The sequence below is a fragment of the Lissotriton vulgaris genome, chromosome 12, assembly GCF_964263255.1.
Source record: "Lissotriton vulgaris chromosome 12, aLisVul1.2, whole genome shotgun sequence".
Classification (NCBI taxonomy): domain Eukaryota; kingdom Metazoa; phylum Chordata; class Amphibia; order Caudata; family Salamandridae; genus Lissotriton; species Lissotriton vulgaris.
The window spans coordinates 17,812,991-17,836,515 of NC_141700.1; the positions used below are offsets into that span (position 1 = coordinate 17,812,991).

Sequence of the window (23,525 nt, forward strand, 5' to 3'; positions counted from 1 at the left end):
ACGTGAATACGGATCTGCCCATTGGTTTACTCACGGCATTGTAACAGAACCGTGGGGGTGGGTATGTATGCTTCTAAGCCCATGTTTAGAAACCCTGTAACAGAATTTCTAGTGTGTTCTTGTATAAAAGAAACTATCACTTTTATTAAATAACAGTCTATGCAGTTTTACAATCTAATGATGTAAAGTGACAAGTTTTAGAATTTTGAGAAGTCCCCATCACACTCGACATTTTTGTGCTCAGTGTACATGCTAAATATGTTGTTGACTCGGCTCCTGCTGAGGCTCACAGAGCCAAGCCGGGCCCCTGGGTCAGCTCTGTGTGCTCAAGGAAGGCATGAATCCAATCATCAGATCCTGATGGTTTTATTAAGAAGCAGGGAATAGTCTCCCAAAAGGTACAAGCAGGGCCGGTTCTAGGATTTGCGAGGCCCTGGCCTAAAAGGGAATGTGCGAGGGCCCTCTAATGGCGATAAGTGACCCCTTCCAAGGAGACCATTCACAGACACTGTGGGAGGCCTATTGTCCAGCATTTAGTCACCCCCCCCCCACAGTTTTAACTTTGAGCCCACAAGCATTTCTCACACCTTCAGTCCGATAGGTGTGAGAATTGCTTGTGAGCTAAAAGTTAAAACTATTGGGGCACCAAAATAATGGACAATGGGCCTCCCACAGTGTCTGTGAATGGGTCTCCTTTCAATTGAAGGGAGCGTCTCCCTCCCTTATGTATCCAGATACCATCCCTGAGAGGCCAAGGGAGTGGGGCCCCTCCATTTCAAAGAAAGGTGACACTTTTCTTTGAAATGGATCGCCAGGGAACCGACAGGACACATCACCAGTGCGTAGCCCCATGCTGGTGGGCTGAGTGCGAGGCCCTGGGCAGCTGCCCACGCTGCCCATGCCTAGCGCCGGCCCTGTGTACAAGGTCTTCGATGATACAGTGTCATGAAAGGATATAATGTTGGAGGAGACCTCAGTGGGTGTAAGTGGGCAAAATCGTCTTATCCTGTCAGTCTTCTGAGGGAGATAAAAAGGAACCATTAGCGTGAACAGCAATGACGCTACCATTTAGAGCGCTTAGAAGCTGCAGTGGCCCGAATGCTGGTGCATGGGGGCAGTAACATTTCAATCTCCGTGCCTTCACGCCACTTCATCATGTCTGGGCTTCACGGCTCGAGAGGATAAAAAGGCTGCATATCTTTTGGTTGGAGATGTATCACATTGAAATGCACGCGTGTGAACGCATTCATCAGGACAGGGCTCAGCTTTGCGTCGCTGCTGTGGGTAGGAACGATGGCTCGTTCAGTGCTGTTGGGCAGAAACAGCAGGGGTCAGAACTGAAAAGGCCACTTGACCTTTGGCCCCACCTTATAAAGGTGACCTGGGTTTACACGCTGTCCCTCCTTGAATTACCGACTCCCTTCATGACGCGCCTCTGGCTGCCCCTTTCACAAGGAGAGTGAGAATATTTACCATACACTACGCCTAGAATTTGATGACGAATGGACAAGAAAGGCAGAATCTGAACTAGTGTGTGTGGGTGCACCGTGAACGGGACATGATGATGTTTGGTCCCATTGCTGTCCGAATGTGTGATCTATTTGTGTGAACCTGTAACATCTGTACAGCTGTGCTAGCCGCATCCTGTGATTGAAATCTGTATAACTTGTGATGTGTAAGCCTATCTCAGTCTCTGCAGTAACATTTTAATCAGCAATCAAAATGAAAGGGGCATAAAGCTGCAACGTCCATTATGACAGTAGATAAGGCATTTGAATGTGCATAACGAGATTCTCGGTACTGCTTTAATTCACAAAGTTCTAAACAACTTTTAGGGGCGATTACATTGAAAAACTGACTGTTTTACAACTATTTTGTGAACATTTACTAGGGTAAAGTGAGTTTTGTGACCCCTTCTAAAGGTAAAGCTTGCTTGGCACAGCATAAATGTGCTCCTTCAGGACAGGGCGTTTTCACTAAATGTCTGTGTAAATTGATCATGCACCCTTTTGTCCAGTTTCTAGTCAAAATCTTCTCAGGGGGAGAAATAACCCCAAGGAACATTCGCGCTCACTTAATTCAGTCACTCACATGCTCCAATTCAAAAAAGGGACTTACGCCCCACAACACTCAAAGTTTACCAACAGCGGCTGACTTTTATATATACAATCCTAGTCAATATTTCGAAAAAATAAATGTGTTGAATAAATATTCCCTAGTCTACAATGCTGGTGTTGGTCTGCCATTAGAGCTCTGAGGCTCTCTCACATACATGCCAACAATCCTGATTTCGGCAGGTGAGTCCCACAATGTAATAACACTTGAATTTTGTTTCTGACTCTAATGCAAAGTTAATTTCCCACTTTTTCTGTAGATGTTTCTATGTTAAGTGTTCACAGATGTTAACAGGTGAATGAAGGAAGGCCTAACACCAAGCATCATGAAAAAGCGGGGAGACCGTGTAATAAGTACCCAGTCCTTGGTTTGGTTGCGTTTTATCATTTATCCACATTTTTCACAGTTTTGCCTACACAAGAGTCACCCTTTGTGCTGGTGGCGCTAGGGATTTTTGAAGGCATGAGGTGCAGGTACATATTTGTGAAACTTAGGTCTTGTTAGCCCTTGTAATGGGGTCTGGTGGTGTCAAAGTCCAAATTGGTCAGTCTTCATATTATGTGAATATTATCCAGCTGTAACACTTATAACACTTAGTTGCCTTCAAAAAATATTGAGTGCATTCCCTAAGCAGTAAAGAGAAGATACGACAGGGATGCAAAAAACAGGGCAAAAATAAATAAATATTTTAAAATTGCGTCAGGGCCTCTGAATTTCAGGGAATGCTTGCTTTGCAAAGTAAAAACAAATGAGGACATACTCGCCCTCGTGCTGCCTCGGTACAACGAGGTGCTGAGAAGCGGGCCGCGTTCTGAGGCGGCCCCGGGCCGCGTGCACCTGCAGAGGGCCCTTTGCCGTCGGTACTCCTTCCAACGGTCAAAATTCGACGGCCCTTCTCAACCCATGTGCACGTTTTTGCTTCTGATTGGACGGTGTAGGGTTGTCTGTCGCGCGCTCTCTCTTCCGATTGGTTGCTTTCCAGCCTCCTCGCACCGCAGCACGTGCACCAGGTGCTTCTGATTGCAGCGTTCCCGCTCTTTTGAAGCGCCGCCATCTTGAGGCCGCCCAGGCTGTCACGTGATGGAAGCCCTGGAACGGTCAGTGTGACGTCAGGCGGTTGCCCCGGTGACCGCCGGGCGTCCAGCGTCGCCTGGTAACGGCACAGCCGGCCGGGGTTCTGCGGTCAGCGGCGGCGGAGGAGCGGCGGGGACCGGGCGGAGGAAGGAAGGCCGGGCCGAGGCAGGTATGGAGGGGCAGGAATGTGGGTGTGGAGGGCGGGTGCACCGCCAGTGTTTACACGTGTGCCCTCTCCGGGGAGAGGAGGGGAGGGCAGGCTGGGCCTGGGCCCGAGAGAGAGAGGGGGGGAAGGTGCGCATGGGGAGGGAGGGCAGCCGGGGCCTGGGGGGAGAGAGAGAAGGAGAGCATGGGGAGGGAGAGGAGGGAGGCCTAGGGAGAGAGAGGACATGAGGGGGAAGGGAGGGAGAGGAGAGGGAGGTAGAAATGAAGGAAGAAGTAGCAGGGCGAAGAAGGACTGGGGAGTGAGATAAAAAGAGGTGAACATGAAATGGAAGGAAGGGGTTACAGCAAAGGGTGGTGAAGGGAGCTGGGTAAGAAAGGCGATGGAGGGCTAAAAACGAGGGGGCGGAGAGCAGAAGAAGGCCAGCACAAATGAATAAATGAGGAATGACTAAAGATTGGGGCCAAGGCTCCAAAGGTGGGTGGTGAGGTTGAAACACGTGGGCACCCTTTTAATTGGGGCCCAGGAGCACACAGAAGCAAACACATTGTGGCCATGAGAAGAAAAGGTGTGAAGGAGGAGTGAACCTTGACCTGTGGACATGACACTATTGAGTCAGAGTCTTAGAGACAGGGGACACCTGAAAATCACAGAAGTAGTTCAATTAACGTGGCTGCTCTAATCAACACAGTGTACACCTCCTGCTTCCACATCCTACATATGCTGCAAAAGATCTTCAAATGGTTGTATCAGAACACCAGACGGACTCTCACACAAGCAGTCATTACCTGCAAGCTGAGCTACGGCAGCACTTGATGCCACAATCTCCAAACAACTCCACACAGACCTCAAACCATCCAGGACACCACTGCAAGACTCACTCAAACTTCCTTGACGCACCGCAACACCTCAAGAAGCTTCCCAGGCTCCACATTAGCAAGTGCAGCCAATTCGAACTTTTCTTCACTCATACAAATCCCTACACAACACAGGACCCGAATCCCTGTAGACTCGCATACACTTTCACCAACCCAATAGACACCTACCCTTTGCCTCACTCTCACTCGCACACAAGCCTTGCATCCACTGAAGCTGGAGTTCGCTCATTCTCCTACATCACATCCAAGACACACAGCGACCCCCCTCTACACATCAGAGCCGGTTCCATGTTAAAATATAGATATTCAAAATATAAATAACAAAAATATTGATTTCCTGTACATAAACAGGTAAGTACAATAATATCGACACAAAAATATCGCTGTAAAAAATAAAGAAGTAAAAAACATCAACTTTAAAAAATGACATAACTTTAATAAAAGTAATTAAATAATATTAATATAATTAACTAAATTAATTAAATGTAATCTATATGTTAACTAATAAACTTAATTTAATTAATATAAACGCAGAACATTTTTACATATTCATATATTTACATTTTATCTTCATTTAATTTATAAACTTTTTAAATTACATAAAAAATACACATATATAAATTATTTAAAATTAAATATTCTATATTTTATTAACACATTAAACTATAAAAAAAACATATTTAATAACCATATAAACACAATAGTAGTGGAAACGGATAACGAGGGGGTAAAAATTACTATTCCCACTCCAGTGAGTGCAACAGTAGGGAAAGGACTGGATAGCGGAGGGGTAAAAATTAATATTCCCACTCCAGTGAGTGCAACAGTAGGGAAAGCGTTGGATAGCGTAGGGGTAAAAATTGATATTCCCACTCCAGTGAGTGCAACAGTAGGAAAATCGCTGGATAACGTTGGGGTAAAAATTACTGTTCCCTCTCCAGTGAGTGCAACAGTAGGGAAAGCGTTGGATAGCGTTGGGGTAAAAATTACTATTCCCACTCCAATGAGTGCAACAGTAGGGAAAATGCTGGATCCCACAACAATAAATCAAAAACATCAACATTTTTATTAAATGTAAATTCCAATATTAACATAATGTATACAATTAAATATATTATTAACAAAGATAATAAAACATTATTATTTACATATTAATTAACACTAATATCAACAACACACACCTAACATTATTTACACAATTACAATTAATAATTGCTAATTAATTAATATAAATTAATGTATACATATTTAATATTTAATCAATAAGCAATTACTTACCACCCTTCACACCATTTACACATATAAACACCACAACAGACACCTAAAATTAATTACACAATTACAATTAATAATTAATACTTAATTAATGGAAATTAATTTATAAATATTTAATAATTATGAAAACATTAATTACTTACCACCCTTCACACCTTGTACACATATAAACACCACAACACACACCTAAAATTAATTAAACAATTAACATAATTATTTTTTAATTAATTAATTGAAATTATTTAACAACTAAATAATAACTATTGATGATTCATCAATTAACACATTATTCTATAAATGTTATATAATTAAATTACTTCCCACCCTATTCCCCTATAAACCCACAACCCGCTACAGAACTAAAAACACAAAATTAAACTTAAAATAAATTAATAACTACTACAATTTTAAAACATAATAAAATGACAAACAATTCTCATTAAAACCACAAAAATACATAACATTATTAATAATTTGATATTTTCGTAAACTATATTTTTGTAAACGATATTTAATACATCAATATTTTTAAAATCGATTTTAACCCCTTAAGTGCTGCCTCGGTGCATTGGCCGACGGCAGCACTACCTCCCCAGTGCTGCGCACGACCATTGGACGTCCATTCAGCACTAGTTCCAATGGACAGCGCAGCACTGGGGAGGAATGTTTAATAGCATCTATGAGGTTAATTACCTGTCAGTCAATATTCTTGTCAACGATACTTCTGTTGTCGATATTTCTTCTCCACAATATTTTTACAGCTATATTTAGGTCCCTTGATATTTCTACGTCAATATTTCTGCTCTGCACTGATCAGAGCCTCCTCTTTTCTTCTTGAGTTCCGCAGGAAACTGAAGACCTGGCTCTTCATATAAGCACCTTGGGGACCACACACCTATACACCTATCCAAGCTCCTGGATGCTCCCCATGGTGATTAGTGTGCTGTACAAATGACCATAATATAACATCATATCAGGCCACCAATACCTATGCCTGGAAGAAAAGTAAGGAAGAAAGAACAAGGGAGAGAGGTGAACATTGCATAACAGGGAAGGGGATGCCAAAGAGGGCAACATGCGGTAAGGACAAAATGAAGAGGACAAAGATGGAACATTGAGGATCAGCGGAGAAGAGGGGTATGAGCCAAAGAAGATGGAAGGGGTTCCTAGCAGTAGCAAATTACTGCATTATATTTGTGCATTTATAGAGCCCAGAATACAACCTCATTAAGACGATATCTTGGCCGTAAGAATTACAGTTCAAAGACTGATGGTAAGGAAAAAGGGGGAAAGCCTCTGCTTCCAAGTTTATGGCACCCTCTGCGAAGGTGCATTTTGCCAGCTCTTCCTCCACCAATTGTATCATTTTAATAATTCGAGAGGCACAGGTTGCTACCCTTGGCTGGTGGCTCTTTAAGAGACTGGCTATTATGGCCATGTGTCACACCAGCCCTGTCAGTAGGCTGGGGCGTTAGGGCTCTGGTCTTAGGAATATAGGTCTGAGACTTCCTCATCTCAAACAACCCTGAGGACGTAGCCCACATTTTTCATGCATGAATAAGCCCAATTTCCAACCGTGGAACAACTGCTTCTGGGTACTGTATGGCATTTTTTTGCAGACCATAGTAGCTTCATGGAGTGGGCTTGGCTAGCTCAGTCTAATAGCGGGTTGATTTTAGTAGAATTTATAATGCAGCTATTTTATCTCAGCCTAGCCCTGCAGACAAGGAAGGGGGAACAGGTCATCAAGGTAGACTAGAAAGAGAAGTCAGTACCACAAAAGGGAAGAGGGGTTTGGGTATTGAAGAAGGGGAGGTGGGGAGGAAAGCAGGAAGGAACAAGTATTGAAAGGAGGAGAGCACAGTCAGAGGGGAGGGTAAAAAAAAGAAGGATTAGGAATTTAAAAATGGCAAGAAAGAGAGGCCGGCGAATTAGGAAAAAGGGGAGGATCAGAGAAGAAGGAGGATGAAGGAAGGGGAGATAGAATTTGAGGAATGGAACCTGTGAAGGGCAAAAAGGATTAAGGATGGGGGAGAACAGCAAAGAAAGATTAGGGGTGGAGAGAGAAGAAAAGAGCAGAAAATGCCTGACCTGAAATGAATGAAAAGGAGGGCGGGGGAAGGGGTTCATGTAGCGAATGGGAGACATCCTTTACATCGCTTGCGATACATTGCAAACTATTACAACACGGTTGTTACAACGACTTGCTGAAGGGGCATAAGGTGTTGGATTTATAATCCAACACCTTCCCTACTGCTGCACAGACTGGAGCTGAAATAGTAAATTATACTATTCCAACATCCAGTGCCACCTACAGCAAGTCGTTGTAACGGTGAAGGTGCCTTTGCCAGTCCTCAGACGGATTATCCAGGGCCCAGATAGCCCCTGGTGTTTTACGCTTTCCGCCCTGTAGTATCAACCGTCCTGTACGTTCACCCTTTCCCATCTCGTCACAGGGAAGTGTACATTCAGGAGCCTCATGAACCACACACAGCTTTGACAAGATGGGAGAGGGCGAGATGTAAAAGCACAAGGTATCACTGTGCAAGCTCACACTTTCAGTTTCCTGCTTCAGTGCCTGAGGCAGGAGGGAGCTCTGCCTATCCAGCGCTGGAGGCACCCTGAGGAGCTGGAATAGTCCAGCGCAAGCAGCTGAATTTAAGTGGGAAAAACTCTAGCAACAGTGTGCATGCTTGCGGGGGAGAGAATGTGTGAGTATGTATGTATGTATGTATGTGTATGAGTGAAAGTAAGTCAGCAAGAGTGAGTGCCAGTGAGTGAAACTGAGTGAGAGTGAGCTTGCTTGAGTGAGCATGTGAGAGAGCAAGTGAGAGTAAGATTGAGTGAAAGTGAGTGTGAATGAGAAAGTGAGTGAGTTAGAATGAGAGGAGTGTAAGTAAGTGAGATCGAGTCCAAATGAGTGAATGTAAGTGAGCATCAGAGAGTGAGTGTGTTTCTCTTGCCAGTCTCGCACTTGTTCTAACGTACTGAAGGTAATTCTTGGCATATGGATTACCCATGGTCAAAGCGGGCACAGGCATATTGGAGGTAATCTGTTTCATAGGGTGCACCTCTGGTCAAATGGTGAACATGGCACTTTAATGGTCATTCTTGGTGTACGGAGCACATGTGTCAAAGGGCTAGCCTCAGCATATAGTATAACATTTTTGGAATAAGGGGAACCCAGGGCAAAATGCTGGCCATGGAGCAGTGGAGGAAACTATTGGCATACAGGGACACTCACTGCACATTAATCGATGGGAGGGATCCACCTTAGAAGAAATCAGGCACTCACTGGAGTTCAAGGCAAGCAGTACACCTGACCACTTTCAAGGATTGTAAGCTGCCACTGTGTAAGACCATGTTCCTTCATTCCCTAGCAGGTACATATTTCGTGAAGAACTGTGGTGAACTCTGCTTGACTACTTGTGTGACGCAAAGCTGAGTGTAGTGTGAAAGAACTGAGCCCACCAGCCTGCGCTGTTCGCCTTGCGTGCTCCGCCTGTCGTGGATTCCCATGGCTGCTGCCTATTTTTACGTTCCTCACGAAAGCAGGCTGGACTTTCTTTCTCAACCAAAAGTCGATTTCCTAAAGTTTAAACCAAGGTGAGTGTATATTTAGTCGTTTGTTTTGTAAGCTGGAGGTAGATAACCAGGCGGTGTCTTTAGAAGTGATGGGTACAGTGTAATCCAAGGATGTGTCTGAACTGATGTGGCGAAGTGAGCTAAAGAACGATGATGGATTCAACCCAGATCTGTGACTGGGGGTGAGCACTCCGTCCATCATCTCCTTGTGGTTGCAGTCTAACCAATACAGTATGAAATGGCTTACTGCAGATCTGGTCTTTGTACGTTCATTATTTAGTATTGTAGGCACATGATATTACAAAACAATTTCTTATAAGATTGAGGCACGCTTCATAGAGAAATGTTTTTTGTAAAAACATTTAGAAATGAGATTCTGTACATAAAAAGTATTGTGTTTTCAGTGTCCGCTTGGAGAAGCTTACCGAAACAAGGTGTGATAATTAAGGGAGAGTGAAAATGAAGAGTGGAAAAGCACATGAAAGCACTCTAGACCGTGCATTATACCTACTTACAGGTTGAAACACAGGGATCAGGCAGTTTGTTCGGTCAACTACCTAAGTCAGGATTTTAACCCAGATCTTTGAGGTCCAGAACTAACAACTTAACCCCAAGACCATGTCTCCTTCTCATAGCACTTGTAGTAACTGTTTTAACACAAGGTTACATGCTTTCCTGGATAGGGCTTTTCTGGAATGCACATGTCCCACCCTAAGTCTATCTGCAAATGCAGTGTGTAAGTAATACCCATGTGTCTTTCGACTGCAGAGGGTGTACGCCAGCCCCAGACTGTGTCCGGCCTGCCCGCTGTTTACCAGAGATTGTCTTCTTGCAACTCTGGGCCTGAGGATCATATGCTAACCCTCCCCCATTCTAAGGTTGCTTCTAAAAGCAACTATAAAATAACTGGGATGTACTAATAGCTAAGAAGGGCCCTGACAACTTTTCAGTTTTTAAGATATTAAGGAAACTTTCACTCATTTATCGGCACTGGAACTCCTGCTTATTACATACTTACTTCTGTGGACGGATAAAAATAGGCTTTCCGTTGGTGGGGGGGGGGGCATCCCTTGATGAACGCTCACTGCCATGCAGGGAAACTCTCCTTTTGATGTGCTCTCAATGGCATGCTAGGTGTTCTCTGATTGGTGTGGTCCACTGAGCATATGAGTAAGGCCTCCTTTCAGTGGGTGTCCCAATAATACATAAAGAGAGTCTACTTGTGGTAGGGTGGGTAAGATCCTCACCCCAAATGGGGAGGGTCTCCCTTTTCTCAGGGTCTTCAAATAACAAACATGAATATCTCACTTTGTTGAAGATGGTGTCCCATTTGAAAATACAGTTGGTCCGCTTAACGAGATTCTCAAACCACCTGGGTAGAGTCTTGTCATTGGGTTGTTGGATAGCCAATCACTCATGGCTATGGTCTTCCTTTATGATGTTTCAATAGCACACATGGAGTGTCTGTATTTGAGGAGGGGACAATAGCACATGAGCAGCGTCTTCAGTTGCTACAGATGAAGACTCAATGGCGTATAAAGAGGGTGTTCCAATATTAGGGGGATGTCATTGGCACAAAAACATTCTTCCTGTGATGGGAAGTTTAGTGTAAGCTTTAGGACAAACAAGAACAGGAGTGTTTAATTTGTATAAAAAAATAAGAGCAGGGGACAAATGTTTTTTAGGAGCTCGCTGTATTGCTACAAAATGTTAGAACCAATGAATTTCAAGGAGTCTTGATTTCCCTTCATGCAATTTTCTTCCCCTACCCTACACTTCCAGTCTTTTCTTTCATTCTTCAGATTCATTTTCACCAAAGCTTTCTCCCTTCATCAAAGCACATCTTTCTCTACCTCCTTTCTGGCTTTTCCGCCTTTCTTTCTCTTGCTTTGACTCAAAGTCTGATCTTGAAAAATAAGTACTTGGCCTAAAGTATGAGTGCTGGTGCCACCACCTGTAACCTCTAGCACAAATTAATCACTTGATGAGGATGGGTCTTATTTCATTGAGGTGTTTGGTTGGACATGAGAAGACTCTGGGGGTGATTGCCTTTTGTCAGGCATCTCTTTAGTTAGCGACAAGGCTCTTCTTTTGGTGAGCCCTTTAGTTGACATAAATAAGAGGCTACAAGAGAGATCACCTTTTGCTGAGATCTGTTTAGCACACAAGACAGCATCATTTGATGGGTCTGGTTAGCACGTGACTGATCTTTGATGCAGCCTCGATCTTCCTTTGACAGGACTCATGTTGGCACATGAACGACCTTCCTTTGGTAGGACTTATGTTAGCAGATGAACGATCTTCATTTGGTAGGACTTATGTTAACACACAAATAATCTTCATTTGTTAGAACTCATGTTAGCACATGAACGATCTTCTTTTGGTAGGAATCATGTTAGCACATGAACGATCTTCATTTGGTAGAATTTATGTTAGCACATTAATGACCTTCCTTTGGTAGGACTCATGTTGGCACATGAGCGATCTTCATTTGATAGGACTCATGTTAGCCCATGAACGATCTTCCTTTGGTAGGACTCATGTTGGCACATGAACGATCTTCATTTGGTAGGACTCATGCTAGCACAAGAACGATCTTCCTTTGGTAGGACTCATGTCAGCACATGAACGATCTTCCTTTGGTAAGACTCATGTCAGCACATGAACGATCTTCCTTTGGTAGGACTCATGTTATCACAAGAACGATCTTCATTTGGTAGAATTTATGTTAGCACATGAATGACCTTCCTTTGGTAGGACTCATGTTGGCACATGAGCGATCTTCATTTGATAGGACTCATGTTAGCCCATGAACGATCTTCCTTTGGTAGGACTCATGCTAGCACAAGAACGATCTTCCTTTGGTAGGACTCATGTTGGCACATGAACGATCTTCATTTGGTAGGACTCATGCTAGCACAAGAACGATCTTCCTTTGGTAGGACTCATGTCAGCACATGAACGATCTTCCTTTGGTAGGACTCATGTCAGCACATGAACGATCTTACTTTGGTAGGACTCATGTTATCACAAGAACGATCTTCCTTTGGTAGGACTCATCTTGGCACATGAATAATCTTCATTTGGTAGGACTCATCTTGTCACATGAACGCTCTTCATTTAGTAGGACTCATGTCAGTACATGAACGATCTTCATTTGGTAGGACTTATGTTAGCACAAGAACGATCTTCTTTTGGTGGGTTTTTGATATTCACACGAGGGATCTTTTTTTGGTGTGTCTAGTTAGCACAAGAGGGATTTTCCTCATTGAAGGTCTTCACCACCCACCTAAACCCAAATTATAAATATAATGTGGCTGTTGTGGCACATCAACACAAACAGCAAGTATAAATGTAATATTTGGGGGGGGCACAGAATAATATAGGCTGGGCACCCAGTAGCTATGGCCCTGCTTCTCATCACAGTCAGGATCTTTCTTTGGTGGACTCTCAATCTTCCTTTGGTAGGAGTCATCTTATCACATGAGAGGTCTTCCCTTGGTGTCTCATTAGCACATGTTGGGTGTCTCTCCTTGTTGGGTGTCTAATTATCAGAAATGTGTCTTCCTTAGCACCCGAGGAATTACTACTGTGGAATATCTTCTAGTTCCCCCATGAGAAATGTAATGGCGATGTCTCTTCTCAGTAGGATGTCTGGTTACTACACTAGATTCAATAGAATGGGATGAGGAGCCCACAAATCTCCTCTATCTCGCAGATATGCAATTGCATTGAGCTGAATGGACCTCCTAAAGGGTCAAGGGCCTTGTGCCGCAGGGGCTACAGGAGGCACATTAGGCCCCAGAAGAGATTAAAAGAGGCAGGATAGAGAAGAAGGCAGTACAATACAAGATGAGGAAGGGGGCTCTCTTCATCATCTTTTTTGTCCCATATAGGTTCTGATCTTGGAGAGCCTCAGCACATGTTGGAGGCTGAGAGAGAGGCCTTTCTTCAATGGACTTCTCACAGGACACTAAACAAAGTGTCTTCTATTGAATGTTTTACTTAGCCACATTGGAGGCCAAGCACATACTCGTTTTTCCATGGCACGGGACAGCTTTCCACACTGGACTGCTGTCTTTATTTTATGTGCTGTTTTATAAATACTTACAGGAGTTTAGGGGAGGAGACTCTCTTCGCTGGACTGTCTCAATAATCCATGAGGAGGGCAAAGAAAAGGGTCTTTCTTCCTTGAACCATCTCATCAGCCTACACAGAAAGTTGCAGGGGTTCCCCTGTGCAGTGTTTTATGATATAGAGTGAGTATACTAACCACAAACTAATTGTTTGAATTCTGGACCCAAGAGTAACAGTTTGATACCTCAAAGAACTCCTGGTTTAAATTGTGACCTTCTGTACAATGGGTTACTTTGAGAGTCTAAGTTAATGCATTTGTCGAGGGTGAAGCCCAGAGATTTAGCCGCATTCTGATAATAGGACTGCTGTTCAGCACTGTCACCTGAACCAAAACACAGCAATGTGTATTGAGGGTGAGATAAAGGAACTCTTGACTCTGCGAGGTGCCAACCACACATATCTTGATAGCACTTGGCACTAGATTCTCAGAGTGTATTGTGCTATAATTGCATTTTTATAGGACTTGCTACCCCTGACAAAGCATGGGAGCATTACCCATCATATAGTGCGTGAACTCCTCATCAGGGGTAGTATTTCGGAACCCAAGGTTAGTGGTTAATGGTGTGGTTATTGATTATTTTGGTGTTTGCTCCAGGGCACCATTAGACCCTCTACTCTAGTTCTTCTGTTATAGATTACATTCAGAGGAGCTAGGCGTGATCATCAGTGCGAGGGTCGGGGATATGAGTTCACTCTGTTGGTTGTGCAGTGAATAGACAGGCTAGAGGAGATTTGTTATCGTTACATTTCATGATAATGGTTTCAAAGGAGAGTTTGGGATATGTGAATAGAGGTGTGGGCAGTTTGTAGAAATACAGTAATAGCAAGAAAGGCAGACAGACATTTGACCTAGGGTATGCTACACTCCGAAAGAGTAAGGCATGCAGTGTATGGATGGTAAGAAAAGAGACGTGCAATATAAGGAAGGATAGAGGAACTCACTCGTTTGAAGCCTTGCTCAATTTTTCATGCATAGATTTTCGAAACACAGCAGGAAGGCAGTTTTTTAGACAGCTTGTGATCTTAGGATGTAAAACTATAGGTTAACTGATAATGTCATTTGGTTGTCATTTCAGAAAATCCGTATATTGGCTGGATAAGCTGCCTCCGAAACCCCAACAAATAACAGTTCCAGGTAGGTAGAATGAATACATTGCTCCACAGGAAGTTTTGGTAACATGGCAAAGGGGGGAGCACCTCAGTTGTTGGAAATCAGATTCAATACCTGACTCACAGACCTAAGATGAGCATTATGAGCGAGGTCTGAGAGACCGGACCCGGTAGATGTGGGTAGGTCGATCTGAGACGTGACAATAGCACAAAAAATATGTCTAGCACTTGAGGAACTCCTCTTGTCTGACCTACCGGGTACTGCTGATGCCTGGTTAACTTACACAATTGGGTAGTTCCAGGTTTGACAGGTACACTAATAGGTTGTAGTTTGGTTGATGTGAGTATGCTGCCTTGTCACCAACCCTAGAGTGTAAATAGTCTTCACATTATAGGTCCTGAAGATTCACATGTATACATTTACATAGAGTGAGAAACATGTTGACCTCATTGCACCAATAGAGACGCTTAGACCTAAGATAACACTTAGCCAAGCGCTGCATTGTTCATTTTAGCTAGGGTAGGAGACTTATTGATTAAAAATTGTTCTCACAAGTACTTCGAGCCCTATTTTAAAACCACCCACTCAAATCATACATCTACACAGCTCTGGACCCTCACCCCCACTTCACCATACGGCTATTGGAAGAAGATCTCCGCCAAAGTGCCCCTACTACAGGGAGCCCGTTGGCTATTGCACCACCTACCCAACGAGGAGCATCCCAGATGATGAAGCATAACCCCCTAGGGTGTGTGATGGCATTACAATCCAATAAATGGACTTCCAACTCTGAACCAAAAGCGGTCAGGTTGGGGTCAATTCCCCTTGTCCGGACACAGTCCGCTGAGGAACAGAATAACCTTCGATATCTGAGAGAATGAGCATCATAAGCAGACCATTGAGGTGGAAAATATTTACTAGATGGCCGAGCATCCACTGCAGACCTTAATTATTAGTCCTTCTGTACTAAGTGTGTACACCCACAGAAGCATCATACATACACATACATACGCACAAACACACACCCATGCACAAACACTCACTGGTCACCACAATAACCAAAAAGTTACACTCTGAGCACTCACAATGGAAATACACTTTATGCATGTACTAAAATGTCATACCATGTGTGTGGCACCTAAACAATATTTTGAGTCTTTCTAGGGTCTCCGCAAGAGGCGAATACTGAGTGCACATGCTCACATAAAGTTAGTGTGGTCTCTCCTATGCTTGAAGTGTGTGCAACGGTGGTCTCACGTACGCTTAAAGAGTGTGCAAGTGCACGCCTGCTTTTCTTTGTAAGAGGGCTTGACTACCTACCCGCATAGGAGAGCAAGTCCAACGCTGACGTAACCATCCCCCACACGATACCTGTGATAGACTGATGGTCCTTGGAGCTCTCCCATGCTTTGACTAAGGGCCCAGTGGGGTCATGATATGTGTAGACTACTTTCCTGCAAACCTGCCTGTGCATGTGATTCTTTAATGAGAACTTGTGCATTGGCAGATGGGAATCCCTCAGTGCACTGAGGCACACCCTGTGCAAACAACAGAGTGCTCACATTTAAATGCTTTCCTGCTGTAAAAGTGGGCAGAGAACAGCTGGATGTAGTACTCCTTCAAGAGACGCTTATGCCAGGCACCAGGTGGTAATTCCTTGAGAAGTTGTTGGTAATGGCAGGATTTATGGAGGGGTCATGGAGAGTGGTGTTTTGGTGTGAAAAGCTTCCCTTGACAATCATGACAACATTGACACACACAAATGGCTTCTACCCAGGTTACAGACATATTGGGAAAACAGGCATACATATTCATCAGAGTCCACATCCCCTTGCACTCCAGGACAGAGTTTTGGTAGAAGTAGGCCAAATACTGCTTGACATCCCAGACATGGGGCACATTGTAGGAGCGACCTTAAGGATATGATGGATGTCAACAAGTGGTTTTCAAGCAGGAAGGGAGACCACACAAGGTTGGCCATGTTTGCGAGGGGGTTCAGACTGATAGATGCAATGAGACAGATGGACCCAGGAGTAGCCAGTAATCGTATTACTGTGGCACCCACCAATATACCCCTGCATGCAGTGAGGAGTTCCCAAGAATCATTGGAGTGGGTTTCAAATCAAAGGGAATATCCGAAAGCTTAGCACTGACCCGTACAAGAAAAAGACGGAAAGAAATGACTAGAACCTCAAAGACAAGGAGGCGTCAGAAGCTAGGAGGGAGACCACAACTAAGTACTTTTAGTACAATGAGGGGTTGGTGTAGAGGTCAGAGGTCCCTTCGGAATGGTAAAAGGCTGAGATTAGGAGACATGCTCACACCAGCACACCGTAAGCTGGTCCAAAGGTGGGAAACTGTCTAGGAGAGAGAGGGACATAGGACCCCCAAATTAATCCAATGTCTCGGAGGCAACTATATTTTATACCAACAGAAATATGGCTCTGGTGCAAAATGATGCAAAGACACAGTACCTAGTTACACAGAAAAGGCTACATTAATAAGACAATGAGTCCCATAACTTGCTAGCAGGGCAGAGTAGGTGGAAAGGAGTTTCAACTCTAGTCAAAATTAAAAAGGCAGCCACAAGGGAAGAAATATGAATGAGAGCAAACGAGAGAAATACAAAAGGCTAAAATGGTTGGAATTCAATCAAATCAAATTTAGCTTTATTCGAGGTAAAAAACTCATAAAAGCATAAATACAGACATGACATTGTTACTGCTCCATAGTTACAGTAACCGCTTTGACAGTTCTATTAAAAGCATGGTTTATCATTAAAATAAAAAAGCATTTTGATCAATTAAGTTTAAAATACCCATAAAACACTAGTATGTTTTAAAAACATTATTATACAAAAGAATTTCACACATCACCCAGGACAAAATATCATTCAGTGGAAAGAAATTCATTTCTGATGGTCCACATCCAGCCAAGGAACTTTGCAACAGCGAATGTGATGACTGGTAGGCTGCTGGTGGAAATTAGTCTTAATGCCACCCTACTATCCCTAGTGCCTAACAACTTGCACATTGCTTTGAGCCAAACTCGTCTTGGATTAGCGTAGGCCCTGCATACAAAAAGAATATGTGCAGTGGTCTCTTTTTCGTTGTTGCAGGCCAAGCACATATTAGAATTGCCAGCCGCCCATCTGCCAGTTAGTGCTCTTATTGGGAGAGACCCCACTCTGAACTGGAAATAAAGCTTCCTGTCCCTAGGTTTTGTAATACAGTCCCAAAATGGCTAAAACTAGGTGAAGCCTTAATTTCCAGAAAACGGGCCTCCATGGTAGAAGGGTCAGTGGCATTCCAATTTCGATGAGCGACCATTTCCCAGTATTTTTCCTTTAAGTTGTTTTTCGATGGGAAGTGGGCTAGCTCTGGGTTTTCCCAAAGCCCCTTCAACCCCATTTCCCCCAGGGCTTTACTCAACTCTTTCAACCACACTATCTTATGAAATTTGTCCATTTTGATTACCTCCAAAAAACCCTGGGCATATTGAGCGAGTTCCGGGGTGACCCAGATTCTCCGCCAATATAAAAGAGGTCGTAATCTGACCACATCGGCTAATGCTTTTCTCCCCAAATCGTACCGCAATGGTTTCATCTGAGTGCTTTTGGGGAGACCCACAAGGTTACGAAAAAACTTGTTTTCAACAAGTGTTAGTGGCGTTAAATTATCGTAACCCCAAATCTCTGCACCGTACAGTGCAGAACCTAAGGCTTTTGCCTCATACAGACGAAGGGCTGGCTGGATGGGTTTGGTGAGGGATTTGCTGTGCTCTACAGATATTACTCCCGCATTTTGGCGAAGTTTTAATGCTGCCAATTCAGTGTGTTTACCCCATTTTATCCCCTTGTCCAGATGGATGCCCAAATAGAGAAAATCCGACACCATTTCCACCTTTTGGCCATTCATAACTAAATTCCCTTTAAAACCACGGTGCGGGTTGAATGCCATCAGCTTCGTTTTTGCAATATTAACTTCCAACCCGTGGTCAGCACAAAAGTCCTCAAAAATGTTCATGGCTCGCTGCAGACCGCTTGGAGTTTTGGAAATGATGAGCGTGTCATCTGCAAAAAGTAAAATAGGGGTTTTTGCCCCCCCACGGTAGGGGCATCTATGCATTCCTGCAACATTCGTTCCACTATCCAGTTGATGAACAAAGAGAAGAGCGTGGGGGCCATAGCACAGCCTTGGCGCACCCCACGCTCTACCGGGAATTCAACCGTAACTTGGCCCTGACCTCCCCATTGGACCTTCTCCTAATTAGACTCATGCAGCCTCATCACTAGAGTCAGGATCTCAGGAGGCAATCCCATCTTGGCAAGTACATTCCAAAGCTGGGACCGTGGGACCAGGTCAAATGCTGCTCGCAAATCAATAAAGGCAGCATAAATGCTGCCTTTACCCAGCACCACCGTCTTCCAGTGAAGTAAGATGAAACGAAATATCTGGTCGGTGGTGCTAGTTAGTCTGCGGAAGCCAGCCTGGAAAGTTGACAAGATGTCCCCCCCTTCTACCCAATCCAATATTTTCCCCAGGGTCATTTTTCCGATTACTTTTTGGACCGTATCAATCAGGCTGATAGGCCTACAGTTCCCCGGGTGTGTTTTGTCCCCTTTCTTGTATATGGGGATTATTGTGGCCCCTTGCCAGGATTTTGGAACTGGTGCCCCTTGGGCGACGGCATTAACCAACTTCGCTATATAAATACCCCAGAGAGTTTTGTCATGGAGGAAAACATCTGCAGGAACCCCATCAGGCCCAGGTGCCTTACCCCTAGAAACAGACGAAAGAGCCATCGCTACATCCTTGGTGGTGAAAACATTGTAGGTGCATAAAGTTATATTTGTAGTTTCCCCAGTCCTATTCTCAGGACTGGCTACATATTGGGAACAAAAATGATCTAACCAGCTACTCTGTGTCACATGGTTAGAAGGGGGTTCGGGGTAACCTCCCTGCCCCCACTTGACCATATTCCAGAACACTTTTGAGTCCTTGGCCGAGCATGCATTTAAGAGATCTTGCCAATGTTGGTCGTCCCATTGAGTCTTTGACCTGTGTATTCTTTTCTTATAGTCCTGCCTGGCTGTTCTGACCTCATCTGGGACTCTTCTTTTGATTGCACTCCCTAGGGCTTTTCTTGCCCGCCTACAAGCAGCATTATACCAACTCTCTCTATGTGGCCTTCTATGGTTGCCCCTGGGCTTAGTTATTAGCTTGAAGAAATGCCCCCTTAAACTTTAAAAAAACTTCTCATGTAGGTTAGTAATACCCCCTAAAACATTCTCGTTCTCGTTGTCCCCTAAAGTATTCATGGCGGAAATTACTTTGTCTAGCTCCTCCCTAATACTCTCCATCACCCTAGTATTCATCTCGACCTGAGCCCACCTGACCCGCCTCATATTGTTTGTTGGTACAATATCAGCCACGGGTTCCTCATCGTTGCTTGTCCCCTCTATGTTACTTCCCCACAACTGATGTGAAATACATAAAGGGTTGTTGTCGCTCTCCTGCCTGGTAACTACCTTCATATCTTCCATAAGGTTCCAGATAGCCATGTTACAAAAGACATAGTCGATCCTACTTTTTGATCGCCCGTTATCAAAAGTGTCTACCCCCTGGCTATCGCTAGGCATTCAGTCATTCAAAGCCCTAACTCCTCTCTCACAGCATAGTGCATTAACCTGTATTATGCTGTCAGACCATCTGGCTATTGGGTTGAGATCCAATCTAGGAATCCCCCAGCGAGAGTCTTCTTCCTACCCCGAATACCAATCACCGCTACAAGTGGCTCGAAAGTCATATTTAAATCACCTGCAATTATCAGGTTGTTTTCGGGTGGCTGTTGGCTAATCAGATGGTCTAGGGCTGCCAGGACCTGAGATTTCCCCCTACCCGGCCCTCTGACATACAGATTATAAATATCCACAGTGCCCGACAAGCCCGTTGGTAGCCTAATCAGCTGAATATCTCTATTGTTGGTTGGAATCTCAACTACTCTATCAAAAAATTCCTGTCTTAGCCAGATAGTAAGCCCCCCTTTCGGGCGGCCTTTGGGTCCCTTAAGGGCCGGCACATAGAAATTCAAGAAGCCATAGAGAAACTGGGGCTCACACGCCCAAGTCTCCTGGAAAAGGCAAATATCAAAACCCCTAATGAATGAGACCCATTCTGGTGATTGCAGTCTGGGACCCAATATTCCAGGAAACTATCTTACCCCTAACCCCTCTGTTTTCTTGCTGGGGCCCAGAGATAGCTGGATTTAAAAAAATTCAAAATAGTTACCCCTGAAGGTTCAATTCCTAGATCTAACCCTTGGTTCCTCTCGGGGTGTACCTCCCTTTCACTACTATTTGAGGCGATGTCATTAACCGAGCTGAATCTTTGCTGGGCCACATTGACAATACTCTTTCCCCCTTCAGTAGCGACATTGGTGTTTCTCTCCCCATTCCCCGCAATTCCATTAGTCAAATTACCCATGGCGTTACTGGGCAGTCAATCTAAATTATCCATCCCCGAGCTCCTGTTCCTAAACCTATTTCTAGTTGGTGACCCAGGAGAAATATGTGAAAATGGTAGAGGGGGCACCTTCCTGAGCTGGATACCTGAATAACTGGGCGGACTAGATCTAAACTCCAATTGAAATAAGTTCTCTGCTAACACCTCAGAGCCCATCGTGAGTTCGATGACATAAAAGGTTTCCCCAGGGAGGCTCAGTCTCATTGCTTTAACTATGTCCTCTCTTATGACTGATCTACATCCCCTGACATGGCGCAGCCAATGTATGGCTTTGTTTGTCAGAGAATCTACCCCTTCCGTGTGACCTTTGGCCCGATTCTCTAGCCTTGGAGCATTAGTCATATAAATTTTGCGAGATGTAGAATTTCGCGCAATGTGTACGTCACCCCTATTAAACACCCTGCTTTGATTAAATGCCCCTTGTGTTTGATGATTAGAGATATTACTTTGTGTAGGCCCTTCTCTTGGTCTTATTGCATTCATCTGGGACATCTCTGGCCGCCTACTACCCTCACTGGTGTTGCTTTGTGTCCTCTGTTCTCTAGGCATACAATTGTTAACGGGCCTATTTGTTGCAGATAATAGTGGGCCCTGTGCCCTGCCAATGATAGCCTTGTTGCTGGTTGGGGGATTTTTTACACCCACACCTGATGGTCGAATCTGGGGAATTTTGTTTCCAGTGACTCCACCGTTATCAAGAGGGGCAGTGTTGCTTTTAATAGGATAAGCAGTTACATTATTCTCAATAGACCTGGAAAGTGACCTTGAATTAGGCGGTGCAAATTTTACTGCCGAGGTCAGATTAATAATTAATAGCTTCATGGCCTCGATCTCGTCTCTCAATAGTGAGACTAGCTTTACTAGATCACAGAAGGACCCCAAACCTTCTGAGTTTCGTGTTAGTTCTCCTTTGGGTCCTATTGTGGAGTCTTCTAAGGTTTTAGGTGCTTGTCTAGTGATAGTTTCTGACTCCTCGTGCTGTATATCTGCTAGTATCGTGAATCTATTAGAGCATGGGATAGGGTCATTATTGGTTAGAGTTTGCAGAGGGGAGTCTTGGTCAGGATTGTTGTCCCCTTGATGGGCACTCTTCCCCCCTCCTCCAGAAAGCCCTTTAGTTGTTTTAGATGGCGATTTGTTCACAGAGATTTTAGGCTGTGGTCTAAACATTTCAGGAATCTTGATAGATGTGCCAGCTACCTCTTGCCCTACAGTTGTTCCCCCCCCTTTCTCAGGGGCAGGGCCCAGGAGACACTGTTTCACCCGTTAAGATATCATGGCAAACATCCACAATTGCGTCAATCCTCTCGAGCACACAGTTCATAGCAGCGTGTTTAGATGCTCCCCTCTGTTTTTTTTTTTGCTTTGCTTTGGGCGTTTCCCTGGTTCAACCGGCCCTCTCCCTCCCTCCATAGATTTGCGTTTCCCCATGCCTTGCACAAAAACACCTTTAAAAGTAATACAGAGATCTACAAATCTACTAGCACAAGAGTTTTCTAAAAAGACAATACGAGGAGTCAATTGCAATAGTTTCTACAGTGGTATAATTTACCTATGCAGAAGAGAGTGGCATGGCTTAGATCTGCTTTTGCCAAGAGTACGAACAGGGTCCGCTAATAAAGTTAAAGAGGTTTGGCCCGGCCCGTCCACCAACGTCCCCGGACGGCCACAGACGGCCCGCCCTTTGCCCGGGCTTCTCCCGCGCTGCGGGAGGCTGTAGGTGTTTTTAAACACCTCCTGGCGCTAGGATGTGATGGCGTCAGTGGGCGCGGAGGAAGGCTGCTGGATGTTGTAGTCCTTCCACCTGGCCGCCCTTCCACCAAGGCAGCAATATGCAGAAATGCGGCAGCCGGAGCGAGAGGCAAACGTCCTTGACCCCCATGAAAAAGCAGCAAGTAGGGCAAAAGAAACACGGAGTTGCCGAAAGTGAGCCTGGAAAACCCGTTGGAATTCATAAAAGCTATGAAAGATAAAAGCATGCAAAACGTGCATGTCTTTTTGCCAGTGGATAGCAAATTATTAACAAACTAAGATCCGATGATCTTGAAAGCAGTGCTCATTGAATAGAACACCACAAGGTTATATGTATGTGTAGATGTATATATTACACCCCTCCCCCCCCAATAAAATGGCAATAGCTAGTGTGTAGTTATGGTTGAGTCAGAGTTACTATTGAAAATCATTTCTTTTGTTTTCTTAATGTCTTTGGCGCCGTCTGATGACTCTGCACAAACTTTCAAATAAAAATGCCATCCCCTTTTGGTTCTGTATTGCAAGATTCATGCAGATCCTTTAGGGGAGTGGCATAAAAATGTAACTTCCCATTTTAACTCCATAGGATTCTTTACTCTCTCAAAAAGGAAAAACAGAATTAAACCACACTTTAGAGTTACAAAAATATGTTATATGGACTTAAAAGATAAGATATCCAAACCATTAGTCTGTGGGGTGGTTGCAGACTGTCTGCAGACCCAAATGAAACAAAATACGAAATCTAATTTGATGCAGAAGCTTTTTTCCCAATAACTCATTTTGGGTCCATGAACCGGAAGCCTCACATTGGCTGGTCATAACAGAAAAAAAACGTGCCCCCATTTCAGCATGTGGGGAAATGTCTACATGCCCGGAAAAAAAAGTGAAGAAGCCATAAGGGGAGTGGGAGA

At 44.2% G+C, this 23,525-nt stretch overlaps 1 protein-coding gene across 2 annotated transcripts in view; it reads left to right on the forward strand.

Annotated features, from left to right (window-relative positions):
- Positions 1-3,194: 3,194 nt before the first annotated feature.
- The window catches only part of SPMAP2 (sperm microtubule associated protein 2), a 62,013-nt gene continuing 41,682 nt past the window's right edge, over positions 3,195-23,525 (forward strand). Inside the window, exons 1-3 of one of the 2 annotated variants that reach the window (XM_086946750.1) lie at positions 3,195-3,358; positions 8,886-9,111; positions 14,304-14,362. In XM_086946750.1, coding sequence (XP_086802876.1) covers positions 9,023-9,111; positions 14,304-14,362 — 148 coding nt within the window. In that variant the 5' untranslated portion in view covers positions 3,195-3,358; positions 8,886-9,022. Of the gene's footprint in view, positions 3,359-8,885; positions 9,112-14,303; positions 14,363-23,525 lie in introns of those variants that run through there. The other variant, XM_086946751.1, reaches the window with a different exon arrangement.